Raw genomic sequence first — 17,191 nt, 5'->3', positions numbered from 1 at the left:
GCTGTCTAAGGACACCAGGGAAAAAATTGTAGACCTGCACAAAGCTGGTATGGGCTACAGGACAATAGGCAAGCAGCTTGTTGAGAAGGCAACAACTGTTGGTGCCATTATTAGAAAATGGAAGAAACAAGATAATTGTAAATCTTTCTAGGTTTGGGGCTCCATGGAAGATCTTGCCTCGTGGGCTAAGAAAGATAGAGAAAGGTCATCAAAAAAACTCCACAGAGGATGTTATATATAGAATGAATGAATGAATTAAAACAAAGTAATATAAGTAGACAAAAAGTAGACTTTGGATGACGTGTGTGACGGGGTCCATCAGCATTTTCCTCACATTATGCACAACACATGTCCAGGATGACTTTGCTCCCTTTGGCTAGAGGGTTTTTAAAAGGTACCTCCTGCTGGTCTGACGCCACATTTGCTGACAAAGGCTAGTACTGAAACAAGTACCAGAAATTCAGTGTGACACTCGAGCTGCTGCTCCTCCCTTCTGGGATGTTAGTTAACAATTCAAGGGGCGTGACCTGGTCCCAGCTTCTAGTAGCAGCCAGCCCCCTGATCAGGGCCGGCTCCAGGTTTTTCTGGGCCCCGGGCGAAAGAGTCTCAGTGGCCCCTTTAACACATACCATGATTCATGATGCAGAGATACGGCGGAGAAATTATATATATATATATATATATATATATATATATATATATATATATATATATATATATATATATAGTACAATGCAAAGATTTCACTTCTTACATTACATGAGTGATATCTATTGTAAATTCCACAATAGCTCAGAAACCGGTGAATCGCTCCACACAGAATACTGTCCCCCATATAACGCTCCATACAGAATACTGGCCCCCATATAAGGCCCCATACGGAATACTGGCTCCCATATAAGGCCCCATACGGAATACTGGCTCCCATATAAGGCCCCATACGGAATACTGGCCCCCATATAAGGCTCCATGCGGAATACTGACCCCCATATAAGGCTCCATGCGGAATACTGGCCCCCATATAAGGCTCCATGCGGAATACTGGCCCCCATATAAGGCTCCATGCAGAATACTGGCCCCCATATAAGGCTCCATGCGGAATACTGGCTCCCATATAAGGCTCCATACGGAATACTGGCCCCCATATAAGACTCCATACGGAATACTGGCCCCCATATAAGGCTCCGTACAGAATACTGGCCCCCATATAACGCTCCATACAGGATACTGGTCCCCTTATAAAGCTCCATACAGGATACTGGCCCCCATATAACGCTCCATACAGGATACTGGTCCCCTTATAAAACTCCATACAGGATACTGGCCCCCATATAACACTCCATACAGGATACCGGTTCCCATATAACGCTCCATACAGGACACTGGTCCCCTTATAAAACTTCATACAGGATACTGGCCCCCATATAACGCTCCATACAGGATACCGGTCCCCTTATAACGCTCCATACAGGATACCGGTCCACTTTTAACGCTCCATACAGGATACTGGCCCCCATATAATGCTGCATGCAGGCTGTTACCCCCCACATAATGCCCCATACAGGCTGTCCCCCCCTTATAATGCTCCATGCAGGCTGTTACCCCCCACATAATGCCCCATACAGGCTGCCCCCCCCCCTTATAATGCACTATGCAGGCTGTTCCCCACCTTATAATGCCCCATACAGGCTGTCCCCCCCCCTCTTTATAATGCCCCATGCAGGATGTCACCCCCCCTCTTTATAATGCCTCATGCAGGATGCCCCCCCCTCTCTTTATAATGCCCCATGGAGGATGCCACCCCCTCTTTATAATGCTCCATGGAGGATGTCCCCCCCTCTCTTTATAATGCCCCATGCAGGATGCCCCCCCTCTCTTTATAATGCTCCATGGAGGATGCCACCCCCTCCCCCCCCTTCTCTTTATACTGCCCCATGCCTCCATACATTATAAAAAAAAAAAAAAAAAAAAAAAAAAAAAAACAAATACTCACCTCCCTTCTCCTCACCTGCTACCTGCTGCCTGCTGCTCGGGTCCGAACTCCAGCGTTGTCAGCGTCTTCCAGCTCAGCACTCCCTGTGACGGCTCAGGGGAGGGCGCGGTGTAAAGACGTCACCGCGCCCTCTGACCTGAGACGTCACAGGGAGCGCAGCGCAGGAAGACAGCTGATCTGCGGAGGCACGGGGAGAGGTAAGTATCCAGCTGCCGGGGCCCTAGCCCAGCGGGGTGCGCGACCGCCAGTGGGCCCCTCTGCCTGCTCAGGGCCCCGGCATTTGCCCGGGTGCGCCGGGTGCTGACGCCGGCCCTGCCCCTGATGTTTCCTTGTTTGCAGTCCAAGAGGACGGGGCATGGCCTGCACCTGACTTCTATCAGCAGCCAGTCCCCTCATAATGTCTGCCTTCATTGCAGGGCTACTAGCCGGGAGCAGGCCATGCTCCCTCATCTCACATTGCAGTGAAGGAGACATTATCAGGGGGCTGGCTACTACTGTAACATTCCGAAAGGGGAGCAGCTCCACATTGAATTGCAGGTACTGTAAGTGTTACAAATAGCACTATTCCTGGAAAAATTTGTTTATGAAGGCATTGCCAGTACAATATTTTTTTTATCTCTCCAGAGTACCCCTTTAATAGAGCACTTTTAATATATTCTACCCTTGCCTACTGCATCCTCACCCATCCCTTGTAGACTTGAGTCCTCACGGGCAGGGTCCTCTCTCCTCCTGTGACTTGTATTGTTGTATTTGTTTTTTATTATGTATACCACTTTTCCTATGTAAAGGGCTATGGAATAAATGGCGCTATAATAATAAATAATAAAGTATTTTTTTCTCTTTCCTGCTGTCTAAAGCTAGTGTGAATCTTAAGGAATGGTAGGTCTTATACAAAAGGGAAAGCTAAGGACCTCAGTGTAAAAACAGTATTGGCCCTTTGCAATCCAGTAGCTCATCATACTGCACAGATAGCACCAATGTTATATCTGCACTTGGTCCTATAATCGGAAAAATACATTATATTAACTTAGTATCACAATGCATTTTTTAGTTGATAAATTGTGGCATAGACCATGGTTTTTTTAAAAAAAAATGAGATGTTAATTTAATTTTGTTCTAACATTTGCAGTGCAGTTATTATAATGCCAAACAGTTTTCTTTTCACAATAATACATAAAAAACAAATTACTGGAGTGCTACTTTAAATAATCCTCTTAAGAAAAATAATTAGACAATAGTTTTATACCAATAACTTTCTACAGATTATGCCTAACACACAAATAACTAAATAAGCAGACACATCACAAATCATTTGCAGTTTTATTTGAAAATATACAAGGAATTTAAAGCATCTATATCAAAATGAAACCACAAGATATATGTTATACAATTCTGCAAAAGCATGTCTAATTCGAGCTCGTATATACCAAGATGAATGTTTATGCACAAAATGAGTTTTTTTTACGGTACAAATAATCAATTTTCCTTAATCCAGTTCTATAAAAAAAAACAAACAAAAAACCCACACAAAATAGAACCAAATCTATTTACATTAACTAAATGGTCTGTATTGGCAGCTTAAACAGTATTCTTCACCTAAAAGTACATTCACACATCTGTCTGTTTCTTCATCCTCAAAAAAATTAATAATTGAGCTCGAGTGAAATCTGTTTCACTTGTTTTTTTTCCCCATCCGTTTTTAAAACCCAAAAGGAGGTAAACTATCTGAAGTTTTCTTTATTGCTTAGCAACAAATCTGTGAAAAAATGGATGAAAAGCAGACAGAACTTGTCTCCATAGACTTAAAAAATTGATTGTGATCCTTAAACGTGAATGAAAACAGTACATGTATGGAACTGATGTGAGAATAGGTGCATTAAACTCTATGGGTCCATGTGCTGCCCATTGTGAAAGTGACACACACGGCTGAGAAAAACAGATGCACACGAATTAGAAAGACTTGTGTGACTTGGGTGATTTTTTTTTTGTGCCTCTATTATGCATGCAATACCCAGACCTCCCGCAGTTCATTAGAACTGCCTATACCGTAGTGCTCTAACTTCGGTTCTAATGAGAGGTTCAGGTGTGTCCGCAATCAAAACACAAAAAAAACATCAATTCAGAAAACCTTCATTCGTCACTAACAATTCTTGATAGGCAAAGAAATGCAAGAGCGCAATAGGGTCTTATCCACGTTAAAGGGTTGATATTTAAAAAGTAGAACCGCTCACTTTGTGTGGTTGTGTGAGACAACACTTATAGAGCTTGAAAACGAGATGCAGCAGCTTCCATGAACAGTAGAATTAAATAGCAGGATATGAAGTGTTTCTGCGCTCTCTGGAATACAACACAAATATTGATTAATAGAACTGTAGGTTTATTGTCAACATGTTTCAGAGTCCATCGACTCCTTCAGGACAACCATACATGATGTATGGTTGTACTGAAGGAGTCAGTGGACTCTGAAACGTGTTGACAATAAAGCTAGAATTTTACAGCGGGGAAAATAAGTATTTGATTCACTGCCAATTTTGCAATTTTTCCCACCTACAAAGAATGGAGAGGTCTGTAATTTTTATCGTAGGTACACTTCAACTGTAAGAGGAAATCAAAAAATAAAATCCAGAAAATCACATTGTATGATTTTTAAATAAATTGAATGTTATTGCATGAAATAAGTATTTGATCACCTACCAACCAGCAAGAATTCTGGCTCTCACAGACCTGTTAGTTTTTTTTTAAGAATCCCTCCTACGCTGAACTCATTACCTGTATTAATTGAACCAGTTTGAACTTGTTTCCTGCATAAGACACACCTGTCCACACACTCCATCATTCATACTTCAACCTCTCCACCATGGCCAAAACCAAAGAGCTGTGTAAGGACACCAGGAACAAAGTTGTAGACATGCACAAGGCTGGGATGGGTGACAGGCAAGCAGCTTGGTGAGAAGGCAACAACTGTTAGCAAAATTGTTAGAAAATGGAAGACACACAAGATGACTATCAATCTTCCTCGGTGTGGGGCTCCATGCATGATCTTGCCTAGTGGGTTAAGGATGATTCCGAGAAAGGTCAGGAATCAGCCCAGGGCTACACAGGAGGACCTGGTCAATGAGCTGGGACCACAGTGTCAAACATTACCATTAGTAACACACTACTTAGTCATGGATTTAATAAAATCCTGCAGGGCACGCAAGGTTCCCCTGCTCACGCCAGCACATGTCCAGGCCCATCTGAAGTTTCACTCGCAGTGTTTGGAGGAAGGACGAGTACAACCCCAAGAACACTGTCCCAACCGTGAAGCATGATGGCGGAAACATCATACTTTGGGGGTGCTTTTCTGCAAAGGGGACAGGATTACTGCACAGTATTGAAGGGAGGATGAATGGGGTCATGTATCGCAAGATTTTGGCCAATAACCTCCTTTCCTCAGTAAGAGCATTGAAGATGGGTCATGGCTGGGTTTTCCAGCATGACAATGACCCAAAACACACAACCGGGGCAACTAAGGAGTGGCTCTGTAAGAAGCATTTCAAGGTCCTGGAGTGGCCTAGACAGCCTCTAGACCTGAACCCAATAGAAAATCTTTGGCAGGGAGCTGAAACTTTATGTTGCCCAGCGACAGCCCCAAAACCGGAAAGATCTGAAGATCTGTATGGAGGAGTGGGCTAAAATCCCTGCTGCAATGTGTGCAAACGTGGTCAAGAATACAGGAAACGTCTGACCTCTGTAATTGCAAACAAAGGTTTCTGTACTAAATATTAAGTTCTGTTTTTCTATTGTATCAAATACTTATTTCATGCAATAAAATGCAAATTAATTATGTAAAAATTATTATTTTTAGATTGTCTCTCACAGTTGAAGTGTACCTATGATAAAAATTAGAGACCTCTCCATTCTTTGTAGGTGAAAAACTTACAAAAATCAGCAGTGTATCGAATACTTATTTCCCCCAACTGTATTTATCAATATTTGTGTCATTCTGGAGAGCGCAGAAACACTTCCTATCCAGCTATTTAATAAAACTAGCCCGAGAGCCCAAAAACTTTCAAATGGTAACTGTTTTTGGAAGACATAACAAAATACCCAATTATGAGATTCATCTGAATTAAAAACCAACATGATAGCAGTAAAACTGTATATAACCATTTTATTTTGTTCAGTTTGTGAAGATTTCAACCTTTGAAGATTTTAATTACTACATGTAAAATATTACTTTATAACTGCACCAGTGTTTTGATCTGTATTTTGTTAGACCAGACATCTGCAGCTTAAACGAAATCATAATAAATGCTAGCTTGAACAATTGTCTGAAAAGGACTATGCCCATCAGATGAACCAGTCTGATTGATATCTCAGACATTTTTATATGCAAAATATAAAGGACTCTCTCTCAAAGGCATACATTAAAATCTCCAAGCTACATAAAAAAGTAAATATTTGTAATTATGTAAACTTTTAACAGTTGCCTATAATTTAGATTTGCATAAAATATCTACCATTTTTTTTAAATAATGATATGAGCTAGCTAAAATATGCAAGGTTCAACATGAAAGTTTTTGGAACCACATGTGCTTGATCTACTAAGCACTGAACATCTCAGTCAGAACATGGATGAAAATCAGGTTTAAATATACAACATACCCAACATAGAAAAGGGACAGAATGATCTCTGCTCGGTGCAAGCAGATATTTGGTAATACAATGTTTGATTAAATTACTTAAAACTAAAAGCAGGCTTAAATAGGTAAATTATGGTTACAATTTGTTTATCGTTGATCATGTATAAAAGTGAATGGAGTAAAACGTACATTTACAAAGCCTAGCACACGGCTCTCTTTTACAATGACTGCTTTGAAAATATGCAGCGTTTCATCACTTTAACCCTCCGTCACATACAATAGGCCTGACAGGCACATCTCTTTTACTTTCATTTCTCCTTCCTCACCAGATTGTGAGGAAATCCCCTCCCTCCAGGTAGTCTCCTGTCTCTAGCAGCTCTGTGAAACCTCATACCACAGTTGGATTGCAGAGCTTCAGGAGGACAGATATAACTGCGCTAATCTCTCAGGCTCATTGTATGTGAACACGTCACACTCAATAAGGTTGGTATTTTATGTTTTTATTCATCACAATTGTTTATTTAGCTTGTTTTATGAATGCATAGCACAAAGTGTGAGGATATTTCATAGAAATAAGGCAGATTAAAAAAGAAAGTGTGCTGCTCAGGCATATACAGTAGTTCCCTAACACATATTCCTTCTCTTGCTTCAGATTATCTGCTGAAATGGAGAGGAAAATGTACAATTTATCAAAAAACCTTGATGTTGAGGAAGTAACAAACATGCTGTTAGATGATGCAGACCCCACACTGAATGAGGATTTAGGAGAGGAAAGTGAGATTGATTCTCATGATGAGGTGGAAGTATGTAAAGTGGATTCTGAAACAGAGCAAGATGGTGACAGTGATGAGGATGAAGATGTAGAATCTTATTATATGGGAAAAGATAAAAAAAAAAACAATGGAACAAGAAGCCACTCCAGAAAAAACGTAGGGAACCTCAAAACATTATTACTCACCTTCCTGCAGTTATAGGAACTGCAAGTAATGCAAAAACTGCAGTTGAATGCTGGAATAGTTTATTCACAGATGACATTCTGGACTCTATTGTCACATATACCAACCAATATATAGACATTATAAAGGACAAGTTCATCTGCAACAGAACCATCAAGGCCACAGATGAAATAGAACTGCGTGCTTTTTTTGGATTATTATACCTTGCAGGAGCTTATAGGGCAAATAGACAAAGTTTGGAGGAACTTTGGAGTAAAGATGGGGATGGAGTTGAAAAATTTGGCCTTGTTATGTCCATAAACAGATTCAAGCTTCTAATTCGTCGCCTTCGGTTTGACGACAGAATTACCCGAACCGAACGTAAAACACATGACCGACTTGCTCCAATTTCGTGATATATTCCAAAAATTTGTTGAAAACTGTAAAAAAAGCTATTGCCCTGGGGAGAATCTCACTATTGACGAAATGCTCCCTGGTTTTCGTGGTAAATGTGCCTTTCGTAAATATATTCCATCAAAGCCTAACAAATATGGAATAAAAATGTATGCCCTTGTTGATGCCAGTAAGACCTACACTTACAACCTGGAAGTTTATGCAGGAAAACAACCAGAAGGTCCTTACTGTGTCAGCAACAAACCCAGTGATGTTGTAAAAAGACTGGCTGAGCCCTTATTTGGATCGGGTCGCAATATAACAGCTGACAATTGGTTTTCAAATTGTGATCTGATTATCTGAAAATGCAGAAGCTTTCATATGTCGGAACTGTAAGAAAAAATAAAAAAGAATTACCTACACAGTTTGTAAGTGTGAAAGGGAGACAACAGTACAGCAGTATGTTTGCATTCCATAATGGAAAGGTTTTGGTTTCCTATGTACCACAAGCAAAAAAAATTGTACTTCTTCTATCAACACTTCATGATGATGATGATGCCATCGATCCTGGGACTGAGGCACAAAAAAACCCGGAGATAATTACATTTTATAATGCAACCAAAGGGGTTGTTGATACAGCTGATCAGATGTGCTCAACTTTCAACGTCAGCAGAAACACCAAACGCTGCCCAATGGTCATATTTTTTGCCATGCTGAATTTGGGTGGTATAAATTCACAAGTCATTTACCTTGAAAACAAGCTTGAACCACTCCGTAAACGATTCTATCTGAAAAAATTGGCCCATGAACTAGTGCTTGGAGAGCTACGCAGGAGAAGTATGAAAACAATCGGTATCCCCTCTCGCCTTCAAGTTCAGCTCAAAAGATTCCGCCCAGAAGATGATAGTGAAAATTCACCACCTGCACCACCTCCCAAAAGAAGGAGATGCACCACGGAAAGCGGAATCAGAAGGCTTTCTAATTATGAATGTCACAAATGTCATAATGCAATCTGCCTGACACATGCAAAAATGATGCGTAATTCTTGCTCTTTGCTCTGCAAGTGTAATTTTTCTGGGGAAACTTCAGGATCTAATTCTGATTGAATATGTGTTTAATAGTACTTAAGGTACCTTAAAATTAAGTTTGTTTCCATAAATTTTCTTTGTAGAGTTTTTTGACAGAGTCGAACTGGGGACTATTTGGCGGGAGTTTTGAAATGTTTGTATTTCAGAGTTATTAGTTTTATGTTAAGTAAATGTTTGTTTTTTTTTGCACCTGATTATGTGTAGTCTCTTTTATTACATCCCTATGAAGGTCACTGATCACTTTTAGAGCACTGAAATTGCAAACATTAGATATTATAGGTATTTTTCTAGCCTGCGCCTGACAGTCACATTGTATGTGAACTCGTTAGAACCGATATTGTATGTGACGGAGGGTTAAAGTGGTTTATTTGTGTAATTTTAAACAGGCTTTAAAGCTATTGTATGCTTCAAAAGAATTAGCTTAGGATGTGTAACGCTGCATTTACACATCGGCGTGTTACATCTTAGTACTGTCCTATTTTCTTCATTAGACAGAACTCGGACCCATAGAGTAGAATGTATGTATTCAAAAAGTCAAAATCACAGATCCAAAACTGAGATACGTGCGACTCACACTATGCTATATTTTGATCCTATTATGCGGATCAGTTCAGGTAATTAAGATATATGGGGATCAGTGTAAGGCCTAGTTCAGTATTTCACATTGGTATTTGTAAACCAAAACCAGGAGTGGGTGATAAATACAGAAGTGGTGACGTGCTTCTACAATACTTTTCCTCTGACTGTTCCACTCCTGGTTTTGGCTTACAAATACTGAACGTGTTAACGTGGCCCAAAGTGGGTGAAACATGGCTGTAACATTGAAGTCCAAAAAAATTTAGTCCGATTTTTATCTGTTCTGAACTAATCCATTGCTCAATGGATAAAAAGATCCAGACAATCTGCTTCAGTAAAAAAAAGAAAATAAGAAAAAATGAATGCAACTAGGATGACACCTGAGGGAGGAAAAAAAAACCTGCACAAATCAGCTAAATTTTGCTACTCGTGTTTTTCATTGAAAGTTTAAATTCCTTCTTTTTACATACTATTTATTGCTTTTATTCTAATGTGAATGTTGTTCCTTTTTGGTATGTCAAGTTTTAACGAAAACTAATTTGTTTTGGAAACTTCCTGTTTGCGGAGCTTTAGTAAAACTTTATTGCTAAAGTCATGTGTGGATTACATGCATTCCAACTGCATTTCTGCTGCACAAACCCAATAAATACACAGAAGCTTTTTATGGAGGATTTTCTGTATCTCATTCAAGTATATGGGGGTAATCCAAAAACAATGCAAATATTAACGGAAAAGGAAATGGATATGCTGTGGATTTTAAAAAAAATGCATTACAGGTGAATTTTTACAGAGTTAAAAAAAATTCAAAATACGCAGCGTTTTTTCCTGCCAAGAGATGCAGAAATGGTGCAGAAATTTCTGCTGCAAATATTTAACATGTGCACATATGCTAAAAAGTGCACAAACCTCTTCCACTTTGCTGGAATTGTAGGTTGCAATGCTTTATAAGTACAAAAATATGCAGCAGAACAAAAAATTACCAAATATGCATCATGGGAACTTAGCCATAGAAATATCAAGGTCTATGAATTAATAATATATTTGCATTTTCAATGGCGTCTAGAGCTTCAGAGATCAGCAGGATCCCTGACTCTTCACTTCTAGATTGTACTTGATACCGGAGAGCTTTTCCAATTTCACAGATCAGGGATGGCCTGCTCACAAAAAGATTTGCACTTTGAAATGTTATTCCCTAAATTGAGTTTGCCTAATATTACATACACTGCTTACTCACTACTCAATTACCCTAGTACAAGACCTTTTACACATCAGTTTAGGTTCTAGTGTGGTCTGATAGGAATCCAAAACGGTATGCTTAAACCAGGTGTAAATTATATTTTGTCACTGGTTTAAGCTTTTTATTGTACATTAGGGAGAACCTATTAAGAGTAGTAACCGATAGCATGAATTAATGCAGTCTTTATAGAATTCATTAAAGCAGATATTTTGCCAAATTTGCCAATACAAACTGCATACATTAATAAACAGATCTGTAATAATTTTAATATTTACACCAGCCTCGACCGTACTAACAATCTATTAATAATGTATGCTGTATGTATTGCCAAATCTGATGACAGATCCGCTTTAAGATTTTTTCTATAACAAATATTTATGACATTTTAAAAGAGGTCAATGCCCCATTGATCCTGAATACAGGGCTGCCATGTGCAATCACTTTCTATTAAAAAGGATTTAGCAGATACAGAAAGTGCCAAGTCAGTGCAATCGACTGTTTCTCTATGTCTCACAGGCTTAAATGGAAAATTACCTTTCCAGGGACAGTGATCCTGAAACCCAGTCTCTAGACAGAACAAGGACCCTGCCATTAGCCTCCAGTAATTATGGTACATCCAATTAATAATCATGACAGGTTTGCTTTGGGAAAAAAAAACCTTTAAATTAAGCAATACAGACAATATTCAACATGCTACTACACTGCAGTTATTATAAGCATGCTACATCCATTATGGTTTTGATGTTACAAGTGTCCTGTAAACAAATCGTATAATGAACTTTCAGAGCAATCATCCAATGCTTCCGACTTTATATTGGTATTGTAACACTCAGCTTACCTATGTATCTTGAAAAGTTACAATTTAAATGGAATCTGTCCACAAGTTTGACTCCCCCTAAACAGCAGTGTCCTTGTTTCTGCGCAGTCAGTCTCCTACTGAGCATACGATGCATAACGATGGAGCCTATGCACTCAGATAGGTGCAGAAGCAAGGACACCGATGATCTGTGAAGGCGCGCGATTCCCTGGTCAACACCTGACATCAGGGGCAAACTCAGCTATATCAACAGACAGCGGGAGGTGCCAAGAAAGTTAATAACCAAGGAGGTAGAGTTTCAATAAGTGCAGTCTCTCGTCCAATGCGCTTGACAATCATTTGCATAATTCAAAACAGGGGATTAATCAAGATTCAGGTGGAATGACAATATAAAATGTACCAATGGGTTGATCTTTCACTGGGCTACATGCACATATAAACGGTTTAGAGAGTAGGGAGGGCGAAGGTTTAATTAATTGATAGATTCCCTTTAAATAGTTATTCCCAAGTAAACAGGTGATAATTTGCTGACTCATGGTGGTAAAAAGGATTCGTGGACTTCAACCAATCTCAAGAATTAGGCCCCATCACTCCATTCATAGTGTTTACGATTGTCAGAGTAAATTGAAAAGTACCTATTACTATTCTGGTGCTGCTCTTTTTCTATAAGAAAAGAGTGGGCAGCCCCAGAATAATGAGTTTTCTAATTAACACCCATTAACAAAACAATTCCCTTTATAGTGTCCCTGTAAAGAATCCGACTTTCTAGCATGTCGGGTACAAAATTTCCGGGCTGCGGGATCTCACATCCTTCTTCAATGTAAGAGAAAGGTCTTGCTCTTAGCACTAACCCTGCACTACCACGTGCTCCACAAAGCTGTTACCCAACTGTTAACAACTTTAATGAAGTTATAGCTTGATAACACCTTAATTAAGTACTGGGTTATTGCATAGAGAAATAGAGAAAGCTCTTTCTCAGAAAAAAATGTGGAGTATTGTGGGATCCTGGTCTGCATGCAGGGATACCACAACTCAGAAGTTCAGATCCTACGTTTGCTAAAAAGTCAGATGCTTTAGGGGGACAATACACACTTGGGACCTTTTTTTCGGTTATATTTAGAAAATGCATGAGTCAGACGGCCAACTCTTTTCTTTCAGGAAATCTGTCTCACACTGGTAATGACGGCTTTTATTTAAAATGAGCTCTGAGGGCAGATTCTCATGCACATCAGTGTCCGGCCCACAGTACTTATACAGCTCATTTACATATAAGAAAAACAGGGGATTTTCTGGAATAAAACATCAGATCGCAGATATCAAGGAATCATATTATTCAACCTTCTATGACCTACATGCCCTTATTGACGGCTTAGAAGGGTTGACCCTACTTACAGATTCACTTTAAACAAAAAAAGGCAGCACCAGACTGGTGACCGGTACTTTACACGCTGTACTCAGCGACAATGAATGAAGCAGATGTGTTCAAGTACAGACACTGCAGCATTTCAAAAGAGACATTTCGGAACCTGTTCTCGGGATCTGCACGAGGATCCAGAATTTGGTCTCCCACCGGTCAGCAAGCTATCATCTATCGTGTGAATAAGTGATAACTTTCAAAGTTAAACTTTCAACAGATTAAATCACAAAGCACATACAACTGCAATGATCTCACTTTTACATGCCTGATTGCAATGATGTCCTATATTTTTCTTATAGTTTAAACATATTTCACTTATATTGAGTATCAGTCTATAAATTTACAAAACTAAGTTGCAATATTAGTAAGTATTCTAATACTGTGGTTCATGTTTACACAGTAAGCCCCACCATATCAGTACTAGTATTTAAATTCATCATTAAATGGTTAGAACATAAAACAAACAAACAAACTATATATACATTACACTGTTTGTTTTAAGAAAAAAATGTCAGATTATTTAGAAGGACAAGAGAATGTATTCTGTTTGATACATATATATTTTGGGAAGAAATTCTTAAAGGGACTGTTTAACTCTAGTACAGGTGCTCTGTGCTTCACATCATGGCCAAATATTTAAACACACCTACCCATCTGCTTGTTTTCCATCTATTATCGTCCTTCTCTGGCCCAATAAAATCAGAGCTGTCAATCAAAGATTATGGAGATTGAAGGAAAACAAGCAGGTGGGAAGGTGTATATAAATGATTGGCCCCACCGTGAAGCATCGAGCGGCGGGACTTGTGTTTGAACAGTCATTCTGTGCTGACAAGAGTCCCTTTAAAGAACCAGTCCAGCGTTTGTTTGTTTTTTATTGGAGTGGTGATACTAATCTCTAAGTTTCCTACACCTAGTCTTATACTTAGCAGCCGCAGTGTTCATGTTCATAGACATACATTGAGAGTTTGTGACAGTTACCTCTGAAGTACGGTCAGTCAGAAGTTATGGTCACAAGATGGCGGCAAGGGACCAGAGTGACACCGGGAAGAGCTGAACTAAGTGGTTAGTATAAGACTAGGATCAGGGGAACTTAAATTAGTAGCACTACTCCAGTTCTGAAATACAAAATGCTGGAGTGGTGTTTTAAAAGGGTGAAACTAAAGTACGTTTGGTCTATACATCCTATTACTTTTTATATAAGTTAACTATAAAAAAACTGAAAGACTTCCTGCCCTCAGCTGTCATATGCAATAATTTTACTAAAAACATGATACAGACTCATCTGTACCCAAGCAGTGTAATGTAAACATAGCAAAACAGGCTCCTAAATAATTTGATTTTAACTGCAAGCAATGGATTCGAGCTGCTGCTCAGCTTCGGCAGCCATTGCTGCTGCTTGTAATTGCTCAGTCTCACTCTGTATGGCACTGGTTGTCACTTGCTTGCGTTGTTCACTGTGCATGTTATTTTCATGTCGCTTCAGGTCTGATGCTTTAGCGAATGCTTTTGTGCATGAAGCACAAATAAATGGTTTTTCTCCACGGTGTCTTCTTTCATGATCTTTAAGATGAGATTTGTGTTTAAAAGCTTTATCGCAGTGGTGGCATGCAAACGGCCTCTCATTACTATGTACCCGTTCATGTTTTTTAAGATCCGGTGCTCGGATAAAGGATTTGGCACATACTTCACAACTGTAGGGCTTGTACCCAGTGTGGATTTTCAGGTGTTCTTTTAGGTGAGCCTGTGTAGTAAACGCTTTGGCACACATTTCACACACAAACGGCCTATCAGCTGTATGCAATTTCTCATGTTTTCGTAAACGGGCTTCATCAGTAAATGTTTTACCACATGCTTGACATGCAAATTGTTCTCTGTGACCATAAAGCAAATATTCAAATTTCATATCTCCAGTTGCAGTCGTCCATGCTGGCGCTTGCTCATCTTTTACTTCATTAATGCTCTCATTAAACGTCAGAGCTTGAGGGGTTTGTGGTGCCAGCTCTTTAGGTTCAGTAGTCTCCATCGCTTCAACTTCCTGACCATAGCAATTAACTTTACGCACTTCTTCACTTCCTAACTCTTTCAAGATAGCTTCCTGGACTCGCAGTGTAGAAGTAGGCAATTTTTCCTCCTCATGGACCCGAGGAGCCCCTTCCACAGTGTCATCTGAAGGACTATCATCATGATCTCCAATCTCTTCAACTTCATCATCTTGATGGTCATTTGCCTCTTGACGAGTTATTTTCAGACTTGTCTCATAAGCAAATTTATTTTTTGGAGATGAAGTATTTTCATCAGGTGCAGAAACCTCACGCTTCTGAGAGCACAGCTTATCTAAAAACCTTATGCCAAGTATCTGACCAGAAGACATCATCAAATTCACATCCTCTTTCTTGACAGCAATTTTTGATGTATACATATAGTTGAGAACTTCCTCAAATATATCAGATCGTAGAAAATCTATTTCTATGACAGATGAACTATCAACTTCTAGTTTCTTGAAAAGTTTCTTAAAGTATGTACTGCAAGCTGCAAGTACACACCTATGTGCCCGGAACTTCACATCTTCTACAACAATGGCGATATCACAAAATTCACCTTCCAGTCGTTGCTCATTGAGGGTCTTTAAAAATAGACTCTTATGATCATCATCATTATATTTCAGTGTTTCGGACATGCTTATAAAAAAATCCTAAAATGGAGAGGGAAAAAAATATCACAAATAGTTAGCATATATACTGTTTTTTATATGTAACCAAATTATGGAACAAGTTCTGATAATTTAATATTACATCAGTTTATAACTGCTCTTATTCTGATTAAAAGCTTAAAACTAGTTTACAAATAAGGCTGGCAATGAAAACTAGTTGAATGTCGGCAGAATCCGTCACCTAATGTGCATGAGGGTTTCCGACTCTTTCACAACATTGTGGGAAAGAAAGATCAACCATGTTGAATTCAAATATGTCCAATCCTTTTTTTTTTTTTCAAAGACGTCTGTCTGGCAGCAGATTTTTTTTTCACCCCACTGAAACACATGAACGCTCTGCAGAGCATGCATGTGTGTGGGTTCAGTTTCATAGCCATCAGCCAACTGTGCCGACAACTATCTATGGTGCATGATCATATTTAATCAACATGCCCAGATGAACAAATACTGACAATAACTAAGCATTCAGCCACCAGATACTCATTCCTGACTACCCCATACACATGCATGCTTGGTAGAGAGCACATTTGTTTTTAATAGGGAGAACCAAAACAGGTGTCTGGTAGCTTCTTTTCTCCCGCAGGAACTAAGGACAGCGAGCTTTAAAATCCACAATTCTTGTCCAGTCATTCCCACAATTGCCTTTGGATGAGTGTCATGACATGATTATACATACTAGGAAAAAAACATGGGGTTCCCCATTAACTGGCTTGTGGACCATACATCGGAGCAGAATATATTTTTCTCCAATGATAACCTACAGGAATATATAAGCTTGGGATCACAGTATCAATGGAATCAGGAAGGCAACAGTATCCTCCTCAACATTTGGTGCCTGTACGTAGAAATTTACACCAGACTAAAGACTGTGCCAATGTCTTCTAATCCATGGTTACAAAACAAAGGCTTGACCATAATCAGTGGTATTGAAAAGGCCTTTACATCAGCATAATATTATCTTTTAGAGCTATGTTCACACTGCATGTTTGGTGTATGTGGCAAGCAATGTTCCTGGCTATAAACCAAATGTATCCAAAGACTTCAAAGGACCAAATTTATGACAGAAGAACACACTTGCTATACATCAAGGTATTAGAATGTTGCATACATCCAATAATGCAACAAACAAGCAGTGTGGACAAATACAAATGTTTCATTTGGTCTCATTTCCAGCCACTAATAAAATAATACTTACGGTATGTGCACACGTTGAGTAAAACTTTTGCCCCATTTCTGCATCTCTTGGCAGGAAAAACGTGCATTTTTGCCTAGCGCTTTTGACTGATTTGAGTGAAGTCAATAGTGAAAAATGCAGGGAAAAATGCAGAGAATTGACATGCAACAGATAATTTTCTGCGCCAAATCTGCAAGTCAAAAATAAGCAACGTGTGCATGACACT

General features: G+C 39.3%; 1 protein-coding gene across 1 annotated transcript in view; it reads right to left on the bottom strand.

Moving 5' to 3' along the window:
• Positions 1 to 3,150: 3,150 nt before the first annotated feature.
• Positions 3,151 to 17,191, bottom strand: part of ZBTB14 (zinc finger and BTB domain containing 14) — a 29,588-nt gene continuing 15,547 nt past the window's right edge. Inside the window, exon 3 of the mRNA XM_073679067.1 lies at positions 3,151 to 15,773. Coding sequence (XP_073535168.1) covers positions 14,421 to 15,773 — 1,353 coding nt within the window. The 3' untranslated portion in view covers positions 3,151 to 14,420. The remainder of the gene's footprint in view (positions 15,774 to 17,191) is intronic.

The sequence above is a fragment of the Phyllobates terribilis genome, unplaced genomic scaffold (assembly GCF_046119375.1).
Source record: "Phyllobates terribilis strain yellow unplaced genomic scaffold, ASM4611937v1 Scaffold_4__5_contigs__length_816908805, whole genome shotgun sequence".
Lineage (NCBI taxonomy): Eukaryota > Metazoa > Chordata > Amphibia > Anura > Dendrobatidae > Phyllobates > Phyllobates terribilis.
The sequence above is the reverse complement of the archived record's forward strand: the minus strand, read 5'-3'. Positions and strand labels throughout refer to the sequence as shown.